The sequence below is a fragment of the Amphiura filiformis genome, chromosome 17, assembly GCF_039555335.1.
Source record: "Amphiura filiformis chromosome 17, Afil_fr2py, whole genome shotgun sequence".
Lineage (NCBI taxonomy): Eukaryota > Metazoa > Echinodermata > Ophiuroidea > Amphilepidida > Amphiuridae > Amphiura > Amphiura filiformis.
The window spans coordinates 59,180,214-59,194,204 of record NC_092644.1 but is presented as its reverse complement, the minus strand read 5'-3'; the positions used below and the strand labels follow the sequence as shown (position 1 = coordinate 59,194,204).

At 35.4% G+C, this 13,991-nt stretch overlaps 1 protein-coding gene across 1 annotated transcript in view; it reads right to left on the bottom strand.

Moving 5' to 3' along the window:
• Positions 1–10,628: 10,628 nt before the first annotated feature.
• Positions 10,629–13,991, bottom strand: part of LOC140138065 (pre-B-cell leukemia transcription factor 1-like) — a 132,136-nt gene continuing 128,773 nt past the window's right edge. The window contains 1 exon segment of the mRNA XM_072159911.1: positions 10,629–13,991. Within this exon segment, the coding sequence (XP_072016012.1) occupies positions 13,829–13,991 (163 nt within the window). The 3' untranslated portion in view covers positions 10,629–13,828.

Sequence of the window (13,991 nt, the reverse complement as noted above, 5' to 3'; positions counted from 1 at the left end):
CCGGGGTGATTTTTTTCACAATTTGGGTTTGTTGCTTGAAATTGTCTGATAGTTTCAGACCAGAATATAACTGGCATCTTGTATTTTTCTGACATTTTACAAGGTCATTCCTACTCTCAACATTGTCAATAATATTTGTAAAGGCCAACATCTCTGTTTCCAATTTTATAATACCATAACTTACAAACTCAGTATCTTCTCTTAGGAATGTCCGATTTAATTGTGGAAAATGGTGTTGTGGAGCAAATTATCTCTATATTTAATATATGTAAAATACTCAAAATTAACACGTAAAAACAGTGGCATGATCGACGGGAATTATATAAACATTATTTTTCATCAGGTTCGCCGTCGCAAATAAAGGAGACAAGTAGAAAAAGTGATCCCGTCTGGGAATCGAATCCAGGACCTCAGGTTTACGAGACCTACGCCTTAACCACTTGGCCACGGGAGCTTCATGATTAGGCTGGTTGAAATTCGAACCCATAAGCGGTCACTTAAGGTTATTAATTATTTTAAACTGTTGTGATTTGGTAGTTCACAACATCTTACGATTGGTAGTGAGCTTTGGCAAAAACTGCACTGCTCAATTCATAGCGAGCGTGTAGAAGAATTAAAATATCAGAGATATATTTTTATAGGTGCTGCGGTTCTTGAGTTACGTTGTAAAGAGGGCTGAAACAACAACACTTTTGTAAAACGTACATAACTCATTAACAACAATAAATTAAGCAAGTTTGCAAAGTATAGATTTGTAGAATGAACTTTTGCAAAACATCAAGGTATCAATTTTCAATAATATATTGATCTGGATAATGAAAATCGATATTTAGGTTGCTTCGACCAACAATACCTCGTCTACCCTTAAACTTATCTCCTCCCCGCAAAAAGCCCATATTGGCTAGGGCCGTAAATGCGAGAAATAAATTGCCATCCTCCCTGTGAGGAAATATAACACGAAAAAAATTGATAACCTGCTCAAAAGTGTCTCTTTTTGATATACCACATCACATTTTTCTATAATTATCTTTGTATGCTTGGTGATGATCATTTTTCTCCATGTTGGGGTCAAAGTTCAACCAATTGCTGGTTTCTTGTTTATATTACGATTTCTAAGAAAAGTAATGATTGAGAACTATACTTTACATGGTCACTCGCCATTTATTTAATACGTAATATTTTAACAGGTAGCTAACATTTTACATAATCCTGCTGAGTCAAGCATAGGCATCTATGAGTCAAGCAACTATTGTTTCAGATAATGAACAATTTGTTAGAAATTTTACCAACCCCGGGCTCCATTTTCACATAGAGGTATGAAGTTTAGCAGCTTCATTGGAATCCCATTTTTGTGGACCTGGGGTTTATTTAGGGTTTCCTCTCCTTGTTCCTGACATTCTCTGGACTTAATTTGGAAAAGATGCTGAAATTCATAAAGCTGATTGTAATCTAGCATGTTGTCCTCTTTGGTAGCTCTCAGTGCCCCATGGTTCACTTTTAGCAGCTTGCTGATGCTTGGCGACAGCTGGCAGGTGATCTGTGAAATGAGCTAGTTGAGCCTAGTTCTACTCTTTGGTTCAACAAATATAATTACAAGGTTTAGATAAAAAGTGTGATGAAAAGAACAGAGTGTTGTCATGTTAAGATTGTGGTAATTGCTAAAGATCTGGAAAATTGAATCATATAGCGCATGGACTGAATGTGCATGTTACAATCTGTACTTTGCATAACACCTGCTATCTAAAACTTGTAATTATGTTGCATCCTTGATGTCATGCCACCAAACAGACTTTTCATTCAATACATACACCTGTTCCACTTAAAGGCGCTATCAATCGATAAATCAGAAAATCTAAAAATATGCTTGAAAATCATTGAGTACAGGTATGCTAACATACCCTGCAACTGCAAGCGATAAGAAAGAAGATGACCTAATAGCTCCTAATAAGGGTTATTTAGGTCATATTTTAGTCAATGTTGGAAGAGTCTACCTGTCCGTACATGTAGATACACACAATTGTATATATCTTCCTTTATGCCAATTTTTTATATGAAAAAGAACCTAATGATAATTTTATTAATGACTTATCCTTCACTTTTTAACTAGCCAACAAAATTGCAGGGATCACTGATAGAGCCTTTAAGTGGGAGACCTGCTTAAGGTATAAATTTGGAGACATGTGAGTTCATACCTCAACATCTCTCTTACTCATATGAAACAGATGACACAATAGAATAAATAAACCCATGTTTCACCCCAATGTGATAGTGAAGTCAAAGTTAAAGACGCCATGTAGACGCCAGTGTGAAACAGCTGCCTCAGCGCCTTGAAGTCACTGCCATATCAGGGCGAAAATTGGTATATGTGACGCATGTTCCAACTAAAAGCGCATTATTGTCACCCAAGAATGGAAAATGCAGCATTATTTTGTTGCATTCTGGAAATTCAATACTAAAAATTATTATAGGTAAATTAAGTAATTCTTGGCCATACTTGAACATATCTGTTATGCTTCATGTAGCGTAGTACTAAGCCTGTATGCAATATAGATGAGTTGACTTCTGACATCAATGCCTGGCAGTATGTGCATCAACACAATTTACATTGTTTTTTGCCTGGCAGTATGCTTGCTTATCATATTTTGTTCAGGGCTCATGCTTTTAAAACTCCTGCCACATCACAATAAGGCTATTGAATAGTGTAGTGGTTACATGGGGTTCACTCAAGCATATTGATATACCAGTCCCTTGCCTTTTTCAACTCATCTATAAGGTGCATGCATGCTTTCTTCTGTACCACACTATGGGTGTGTGTGTTGTTGAGCTTGGCCAAGAATTACCTAATTAACCTGTAATTGTAACCATCCACAACAAATTGGCTGTTATGTTGGCATTTTCACTTTTTGAGATATTGACGGTATATGCTCCTCAAAATAAGCTTTACATTGATATTATTACATGACCTTGTTGCTTGTTTGCAAGGTCTAAAATCCGTAAAAGATTTGGGAAATACTTTATTCTCTATTTGTTTTTTGAAGACGTTCAGTGGACCATATCTCAAAACAAACTCTTCCGACATATTTGTGGTGCGTGCTTACATATGAGCATTTGTCACAATAGACAATAGCACACAAAATATCTTTATTAATCCCCGGGCTAAACTATGACCAAAATGATGCAAATATCTCAATGAAAACATCCAAAACAAAAATAAAAAATCCACTGGAAAGACATCTTTAAAAAAATTCAACAAGATGTTGGATAATTATTTGGTTTTCATTGTGTACCACCACCACCACCACCCTGTGAGTCCACTGCAACTGGGACCGCACCCCCTGCACCATGGCTGTCTCCATGAGTGCCGTAATCCCCTTGTTCCTCTATGGGCTGGATGGAAGGGAATTCCATTCCTTGACTACCACTTTGAGACCAATTTTCTCCACCTTCTTCATTCCCATTCCCATGATGCCTTTGGAGTTTATCTACCCCATCTCTATGTGGTGAACTGTGCTGATTACTATTGGCATGGTTACTGCCCATTGCATCTTGGGTAGGCTCCTGTGAAAATACAAAGTGATGAAATGAATATGAGTTCACAGCCATGTTTTGATTGGATTGAATTTCTGGTCAGAATGTTAACTGCAACTATTTTATGATAATTGAATTAATTACATGCACAATGTAATCGCATCCACATCAATTAAGCATTTTAATTGAAAGCAATTGTTACTAAATATCCGCTAACATATTAATCTTTTTTAAAAATTTATATGAATATGAGGGAAAATTAGGAAGAAAAAACAAAACTGGTTAGATTTTGGGATGAATTTGGCAAGGCTGTGAAAACTCAAAGGGTATCATTTCATCACTTCACAGAAGCTAGCTGCCACGGCAACCCAAGCAGCACACAAAAACAGACAGCAAGACAGACAGACAGACATTGAAAACTTAAGTTGCAATATTTTGAATCATCCCATAAAAATGCAACTATAAAAATGGTGTAAGTCATGCTCAAGTTGAAGTGCGTGTATGTATCCACTTTGCATGTCTGCACTTTTGAGTTCAACTATCTACCAAAAAGGTGACCTGCCAAAGTAACCCCTGCATGCTAAAAGTTCCCTCCATTTTGTGGTATTGTATTATTTCCTGGTAGGCTTGCCACTTCAGACCAGTTTGTAAACCTTCCCTACTTATGTCACTCAAGCTAAGTTTTGAACAATCACTGAGGTTATTGTATCAATCATCGCATTGTAAACTTCTACTTCAGGATTAAGGTCTTTCACTGCTTTCAGGTTTCAAGAAATAAGGTTAAAAATTTTTTTTAAATAAGGTTAAAATTGTTGGTACATTAAGATATGAGATATGGTATTCAACTACACCAGTCAGAAGAACGCAAATACAGCTGCCACAATGATATGCAGTTCACTTGAAAACATCAATTAAAACTGTGATGGTGGTCCCAATAGGTTGGCCGAAGATACAGGTAGTGAACACCACACAGTCAGCTATGAACAAGTTTTGATAAAAATTGGATCGATTGAACCCATATTTATTGTTTGAACTATGAGTTTTAAAATATTCGAAGAGACATAGTTAAGTCCAATATTTTAAAACTCATAGCGAGACCAATAAATATTGGGCGTAAAAAGCATCCAATTTTATCATTATGTTTTGGATCCAATATTTTTATACACTTTTGGATTCATCAAAACATAATAATGATTGAAATAGGATTTAAACTGTTCATATGAGACCAAATTTTTAACTCAAAGATTATGGTTGACGGACATACCCCCACAAAACTCATCCTGCCATAAAGGGATCTTCTTTACACGACCTAATAAAAATTTACGAGTTCTGTTGAAATTAGCATTTATGCATTTAGCATTGTGTTTGGGAATGTTTTGCATGTATTACGTATGATCATAATCTCTTGGCTCACATAATATGTGATGCTTGAAATAAATCTTGGTAGAAAGGGATGAGAAAGGTGTTAAGAGCAAGGTCACTCAATGGAGTGGTGTGCGAAAAGGAGAGATGTGGCACTTTATCTGCCAGTATGGTATACCAATTCCTGCCCCAACTACTTTTGAAAACCTGTGCATGCCATAGACAATTTTTAGTGACATTAGGGCCCTAAGCCTGAAATTTTAAAGGCCTGTCGTAATTCTTTTTAAATTGATACCATGTTTACCACCCCCTTTTTGATGTTATATTTGTCAAATTATTGTAAGTTTCATCTAACCCTGTACTTTGTTCAACCTATAAAATGGCGTAAATTATTTGCTTATTTGGTCTTTGTTACTGTGAGCATCTAATGAAGTCCCCAATGGTGCTAAATTATCCTGTCCCAAAATATTTTTTTCAGCTACTAAGCATGCATGACCTTGTGTATTCCTATAATATAGACCCTATGCAATAAAACCAACCGGAATAGTAGCAACAAATTGAAAAGTGAGCCATTTTGAATCTGTAGACTATGTATTTCAGGATGACAACTGAATCCCCTGTTCGAATCATATTGGAGGATAGTGTTTTGAAGATGGTAGCAATGCATAGGGACTATTAATGGCAACACGCCTCAAAATCTTTCCCTACCATATTTGACCTAATTAACACACCTCCCAAAATAAGCACCCTGCAGAAATTTTTTAGTGACAACTGCCCTCCCCTTTCAATGCCATTGTACGAGTGCATTCCATCAATTACCTGAATAAATTTAACTTCTACACCTTGGATGATGATGATTTTCGCTTCAGATGTACACTGGTATTTTGAATCTGTATGTATTAAATCCAATTTTTAACTTTCATTTCATTAATTTTTTAAAGCGTCTCCCAAAATACATGAAATGCTGAGGTTTAAGCATCCAAGGCACTAATTCAGTCAAATACGGAATTTCGCTTTTGACAAACTACTGGAATGTTATCTAAACAATGGGCTATTCCAGTTGAAACTCATACATCCCAATGGAAGACATGACCTTCATCGTCCACACATGGGGTGTAAAGATTAAGGTCATTCCTTCCATTAGGGGTGTAAAGATTTCAACTGGAATAACCCAATTTTATCTTGTGATGACATTACAAACCAAACCTACAAGTTGTAATGATGATAAGTCAATACAAACATGAATTTGTTAGTTAGCAAACACAACAAGATTTGAAAAAGCAAACTAACATGGGTGGGTGAAGACTAGTTTTGATGGTAATGTTAGCAGCTAGGAAAAGGCTTTACCGAAGGAATGTGGACTGTTAACTCAAACAATGCAAGCAAGCAAAAAGCACGGAAATCTTGTTTTTTGTGTTTTCACTGTATTATTTATTATAAACAGAGTGTTCTGTACTGTACAGCAATACAAGTTTCTTTAAACATAGACATAGGCTGCTACTTTTCTTACAAAATCCCAGAATGCATTTCAATACATAAACAAGAGCTGAAATAAAACATATACTTATAATAGGATTTAGTAAGCTACCTGCAATGCATTATCGGATTTTGTGAGAGTATAAACCAAGTGATAGTGTACCACTCAAAATGACATCCAAAATTGTTTATTTTTTCCACTAATGCAAAATAAAAAGTTGCACCGCTTTGTCCATAAAATGGAAAGAAGAAACAATATTTTTGGATTTCTTTTCGAGCCAACAAGTGAAGACATCTCACTGATGACTTTTCTAATTACTACCGCAACCAGGTATATATAAAATAACCAGAAATGGAGGCTTTAAATCCTTCAATTAAGGATTACATATGTTCAAATTTTACAAGATGACCAAAAATTACTTTCGGCTTTCTGTGTACAAAATTAACAAGACTGGTAAATCAATCCCATTATAGTCTGTTCCAAAACTGGACAGAACTCACTTTCTTGTGGTCCATCCATGTTAACTGCCTTGGATTAATTTCAGTGTGGGGCCTGAACGGACTATTATATGAACACTCAACGTGACCAAACCTTGTTTTACATATACCTTGGTTTTGTAAAATGACTACTGCTACCAAAAAATTAAACTTTGTCTTGATTCCAAAGATTTTTTGACTTTCCCTGTACAATAATAGTGACATTTGATTAAATTTCACCTCTAGTATTTTTATCATTTGATTGTATTATAACAATGCTTTCAACTGACTATAAACAACAATGGGCAAGAAAATTTGTACAGTAACACAGTTAAATAAAAATGAAATTGACCAATCATGGCGGTTAATCCCTACACGTTGACCTTTGCCCTTTGTTAACTATAAAATAAGTCTAAAAAAACTAGCTTTTTGATAAAATAACCTTGTAGTGTACATTTGATATCATAAAACTTGTCACAAAGAAGAATTTGAAACAATGATTCAAGAAAATAAAATTTGCATTCAGGATATGTGCATAGCACCATCATTTTCTAGACGGTCTGACGTTTTATCATAAATGCGGTTAGATTTCATCAAAATATGAATAGGAAACCTGTGGACCCATCTTAAAAATCAACCCTGGTAAAGGCAAGAAAAAATAGTATGGCTCAATGTTTGCAAAGATTTTATAATCCAATATCCCATCCTCTCCCTGGACTCAAACTATAAGTCTAAATAAGCTTGAGATGCTTAGAACTTTTAAAAATTACTTTCTTATACCCATAATGAAATATTTTCAGTAATATAAGTGTTAATCACACAATTCTACTGACAAATGCTTTTAAAACATTTTAAATAATATTCTGGGTATTAAAAAAATTGGTCAATTTCTGCGAGATAAATGCGCACTGCAAAACAAATGAGCTTTGAGACATACTATTTTTTTTGCCTAATAGACCAAGACTAGTTTTTGTTAGTGAGAGCCCGACCCCACACCTAGCCCACATATAATTGTTAATTTCATTCAAAATTTTTAATTTGGCAAAAATGGATGATGCAATACATTTTGGCAGTTGAAACTAGCACATTGGAGATTCTGTCCCCTTATCCTGCTCTTAGACCATAACTTGACAACAAACTTCATAGAGCTGCTATTTTATAATATGCTTTAAATTTATAAATCGATGCTTCAAATTTGGTTTCAGTTTCATCTCTTTTACGTAACTATCTATCTTCAAAAAATAATAACATATAAATCCCAACATTTGCTTGAGACTCATACCAATTCACTGTGCAGTCCCAGTCGCTAGAAGCTCATTCTTTTATCCTTCAATGGATACTTCAATGTATATAGTAATAGAATAAAGCCAGATAGTAATAATGAATAGCACCAATACGGTCCAGGAGCAAATTAAAGGGCCAGAATCTCCAATTAGCATAAAACTATCCCATACTCCTCACTGAATAATAATTAATCACACAATAAAATAATGAATCATACTTGATGAGAACAAATGATCTGTAAATTCTTGCAATTAAAACTATTTCAAAAAATAAACAATTTAAAAAAAGGTAAATTTTAAGATTCATAAATGAAAAGAGCGAGTATCCGAAACTGTACCCTCTTGCCAGTAAATAAATCTAATGCGGAATCAGATATACTGATAATCAGTTGCAAAAACAAATTTTGGTGAAATTCAATTGACAAAATTAATACCAGGTAGAGTCAAAATTTAGAAACAAAAAATTTAGGAATATGAAATTGTTAATTATCAAAATTAAATGTTCACCTGTCATCACGGACACAAACACAATTTACTTTTTAAGCACATTGAAGTACAAAACAGTACCAGTATTTTCCGAGACAAAAAGCTTCACACAAGCTGTCCCATATGAAGTGAATAGACTGATTTGATTTTTAGGGGCATTTTCCCCTAGTGTCAGAGACCTATTGATATACAAAAACATTGTAATCATGATTGTTTTTATGCCAGTTTGGGATACCAGCCGCTGTTAATAATATCTGTATTAATTTGATTATTTTTCCTTTTGATTTAAAAACAAGAAACAAGAAACATCTACATATACACAGTTTTTAAAAACTTTCTGTACAGATTTTTTTTCTATCTTTTTTTTTTGGCGTCCAATCTCAGAAGCCCTTATATAATCAATTATGTTGGCACCTCCATATTGTAACATATATTAATGACCTTAACCCCTTCATTTTTAAGGTAATGTAATGATTGGGTAAAGCTGTTTAATTTCAAAATTGCAAGATGTGGATCTTGATTTATGGCACAGTATTTCGTACCCCCCTCGCACATAAAAATTATATAACATTTCCCACTTTAAAAATCATGAAAATTAGTTTAAAATATCCTGTAGTTTTAAACCCAGTTTTCTAATGATTTGAATATATTAAGTAATAAACCATCTTCACCTTTGGCTTGCAGGTCAAAGGTCAACAGCCTTAACGTACATCGAGTAACGAATAGCTTAAGTTTCTGCTGCATCTGTTTATCACAGTCAGAAAAATACTATAGAACAATTTATTTTCGCATACATTTTGTATATTACTCGGCAATAAATTTGGAAGAAATAGTAATACACTTAAGCAAAATAATGTAAACCTGAAGTGGATCTAAAGGGCTATTCCAGTTGAAATACATCAACCCCCTATGGAAGACACAACTTTAATCTTCCACACAGGGAGTGTGAATTTCAAATGGGGCTACCTTAATGGGCAACTCCATTTGACATCTACATCCCCTGTGTGGAAGATTAAGGTTATGTCTTCCATAGGGGGCGTATGGACATCAACTGGAATAGCAAAATGCAGGACAGAAAAATCTTGCGAAGTTTCAGAACTCAAAATGTTAGCAAAATTAATTTGTTTTACAGTAAATATTATCCCCATTGGGGATGTAATAAGGAACACCTAAAAACATGCCTTGTCTGTCATTGTGCAGTTTTTCAAAGGGCACATATTGAGGTAACAACGGGGAACACCCAACCCACCCCACCATATATCATGATATACGGAATGAACACAATGTAAGGATGGCACATATTGTCAATAGGTAAATATACTTACAAGAATTATGTACAAAATAAGTTAATTACTACAAATCGAGGGAGATACTTCTCTTTCCCTCTCTTGGCAAATAACATTAGAGTCCAATTTTTACCATAGTTAAGTTTTGCATCAATTAACACAATGACAAACAAGAAATAATTTTAGGGGTTTAAAGTTTGATAAGATTCTCCATTCCTCATTAAAAACAAAAAAAAACATACAGTAGTGGTTCTTTGTGAGATAAGCTTTGCGACAGATGGTTAATATATCTAAAGCAAGAGCATTCATTATACTGTCTGAACTAAAAACAAATACAAACTCTGCTCTTGATTAGGTTAGTCTATATTATACCCAAGTAGTTCTTCAGGACCACACACACAAGCGTTTAATGACTCCAAAGCTTACATCACACTGGATTACGATTTCTAACACTTGTGATCTTTTGTAATTTGGTTTATGGGAAGCGTCCAACAGAAAGATGATCTGGACAAGGAATGTACCCAGCCTTGGCATTCTGATGAGGCAAAAATGACACCTTTTTGAAGGCTAATTCACTTGTTGCAGATAAATGCATCCAATTAACAGATATATCAACCTATTCCTTAACCTACAAACTTAACACCTGTATTAAAATACCTGCTGATATTATCCAGTGTGAAGTGAGCTTTGGACAACCTGCTCGCTTTCAATACCAAACCAAACACATCTTTGTTACCAATTTGGTACCACTTATAAGCCATAAGTAATTTCTGGTACGCTTTATAGTAATTTGTGATAGGACTCTGTTCACTGTTTCAGTCATGTAGCGTGTCCTGTCCTGTAATTGTTATATTCCACAGTGGATAATCCAAACAGGATTCGCTTTTGAAAACCAAGAAATGAGTGAACACATTTTGAAGTCCTTCCATAAAAAAAGATTATTGGCATTGTCTTGTGTGATGCCAATCAAGAATTAACTTTCGCAAGGGTAATTAGACTGAAAATGAATTTAATTTACCAAGTGTGCAAACTTTGCAAAAAAGTATACAACAAAATTATGGAAAATGTGTCCTATTGTATTCATTTGTGTCGCTAGTGGTAGTTAGGTACTGTACATTTAACATGAGGTGATACTGGAGGTTATCATACATTTTGAATTTGTGGTCAGAATTTTAGAAGAATTTCTTTGTCCCTAGGGAATGTCTTTATCCCATTGGATTCAAATACCAATAACATGGCTGGTACTAATATGACACAAGCATTTTAATATCATCCACTGCACCAAATCCAGATGAACACACACACTTCTTGAGTCTAGTTCATAACACACAGGAAGGGTAACAAATTACAGAATCCATGGGATCTCAAGGATGTCAAATTAGGGAATCCATGAAGGCATCCAAAGATATATGGTAGCCAATCATAAATCATCCACTGTAGGTAGATCCAGATGAACCACATGATAAAGACTCTCAATTCTTGGCTGAAAAATACCATCAAAGCAATGTGACAATTTGCTCAGAAACAATGACTGTTCCTGTTAAGCTTCTGGTGGATAATTTAAGAAATTTAAACTTTGTATTTCAAATCTATTTGGTATTTAAAACCTAATGACATCCATTAAATCATGACTGATACTTTCAAGAAAGAATTCTTATCAGTAGCAGTATGCCAGTGTGTCTAGCTCTCATAAAAAGTAATGGGTCATATCGGTTTGTAAACCAAAAGAAAATGAGTACTTAATATGAATTTGAGCCATTTAGGGGCAGGGAGATATTTTTTATGTAAAATGAAGAATGAGTAGTTCACCCAATAACAATCTAAATGCAACCCCATGCATTGGCTACGATATGCCCCCGAGTATCACCTCATAGTAAGCTTATGGTCTAGCAGATACAACCTGTGTGATGGTCCGTCTTTTAATAGCATACTTTTCATCGACGTGCAAGGAATTCTTAGTCCTACGATGATACAAGTCATAATTAAGAGAAATACAAAGCTACAAACTAATGCATAAATACTGAAATGATTTCTTTCAAACATTCTCTCTGATACTATATCGGCCTCCTTAAGTAAAGGGTAGTATCTGCTTTCCTATAACCTCGCTGATACAGCATGTCTACATAACCCTCTCCACATGGGTGTCAATTGCAGACGACAAGTTCTAAATTTTCTTAAAAATTCTAAAAATTTTGGAATTTTACAAATTCTTGACCATATTTGGAACCAGCATGAAAAATGCATTTAAGTACAAACAAGCCCACTATTGGTCAGTGGTTTTGGCAATAGCTCCTGATGGTTAGGACTTCTAATATTGAAGCCTTTGGCCATCACACAGAGCATTAAAGGCGAACATATCAAACTCAGTATCTGCTACATTTTGGGCAGCTATGTCAGAGTGAATATTTGAAAGAAATTTTTTCTTTGACATGGAGGTGAATATCTGATCGAGATTTTTCACATGCATACACTGTGAGCAAGTCAACGGTTCCTTAACCAGTGATTTATGAACTCCTTATTGTCCATGTAATTACTGAAACAAGGCAGCATTCTCCACCAGTACTTGCCAATCACATGGGTCAAGCCCAAAGACTTAGAATAATCTATAACACCCTGGTTAAAGCTAATGCTGGTTTCATACTTTCTTGCCGCTTGCCGCTTTGCTGCTCTGACAACAATTTTGCTTCACTGTGCAGTCGCACCAGAAACACTAGTGATGATCAGCAGCAAGCTGATATATTGATCACTCTTGAATTGGAGTCAACTCGGGAGCATTGGCTCCACTTGCAGATGAAGCATCATGCCGCTCAGCAGTAAGCAGCAGAAAGTATGCAACCAGCATAACACTTCAGTGTCTGTTCTCTATATCATTTTGTTGCTATAGTGATGTCGTTCTCGGAAGTACTCCCTCTCCGTGGAATCATACAAGAATACATGGTATCATGAATTTAAATTGATACTGTCACACTCAACCAAGAACAGTTTGCCACCAATCATACTTGAATTTATGCTAAGTAGAAGTATTTGTTGTGAGGTCAGCGGAAGGATTCAGTAAAGCAATAATGCTTTATTATAAATATAATAAAGATTCAACAAAACTTGGTTCAGACTTTTTTTTCCAATCTTAAATTTTAACCTTATTTGTTTGGAGGAGAGTTTGCTTGGTAGCGTAACAGTAACTTTACACTTATTACAAATATCGGCTGATATAATGTCCCTTTAATGAAAGAATCCCAAGCAATTCATGATATTAGCACCTAGAACTCAACGCATGACTCATAACACAGCTCATACAGCCTCAACTCATATCACAATTCACAATCTTGTCATATGTAGCATGACTTCAATACACTGCTCTGGAACTTTGTCAAATGGAGATGAGAATGTACGAGCTGGTTATGGAAAACCAATGAGCAATATTAACCATGATATAAGCGTACAGCCAGGTGAAAAGGCAAAACTTTGAATCACCTTAAGTTCGGTAGTGACATAGGAGCGTATTTCGCCGGCCCCAGTACCGTATCGCACATGTAAAGTTAATTGTGCAGAGCATACACGCATGCTTACAGGTTTGTCAGCAGTTTCAGTTAACTGCAAAAAAAGCATTGACATAACTACTGAACTTGAGGTGAGCCCAAGTATACCCAACTCTTACCTCACAGAGGATTAAAATTAAGTTGCTTTCGATGATAGTTTATGAGTTACAAATACAGAAGAACCTATAATGTCACAGTTTTGATTAGTTACAAAGACATTAGAGATTCTTGAACAATAAGTTACATTCTCTGCATTACAGCAGCATTTCATGCACAAATAAAATAAAAAAGAAACAAAAAGCAAGGTTGTAAAATGTATAATGTGAATCAGTGAAAAGCAGAGTCAAAAATATAATGACGGGGGACAAATAAGAGATGAGGGGGGTAAAAGGGGTTAGGGTGTCAGAAGTTCATGCGTTCGTGACGAGGCACCTACCACCTCCCCGGTGCTAGCACGCCCTGATTGGCTGCCGTACTGCGAGGTCATTCTAGGGTCATACATGTCCGGTTGCATGAGCATATGGGGAAGTGTCTCGTGTTGTAACCTCCCGCTTTGA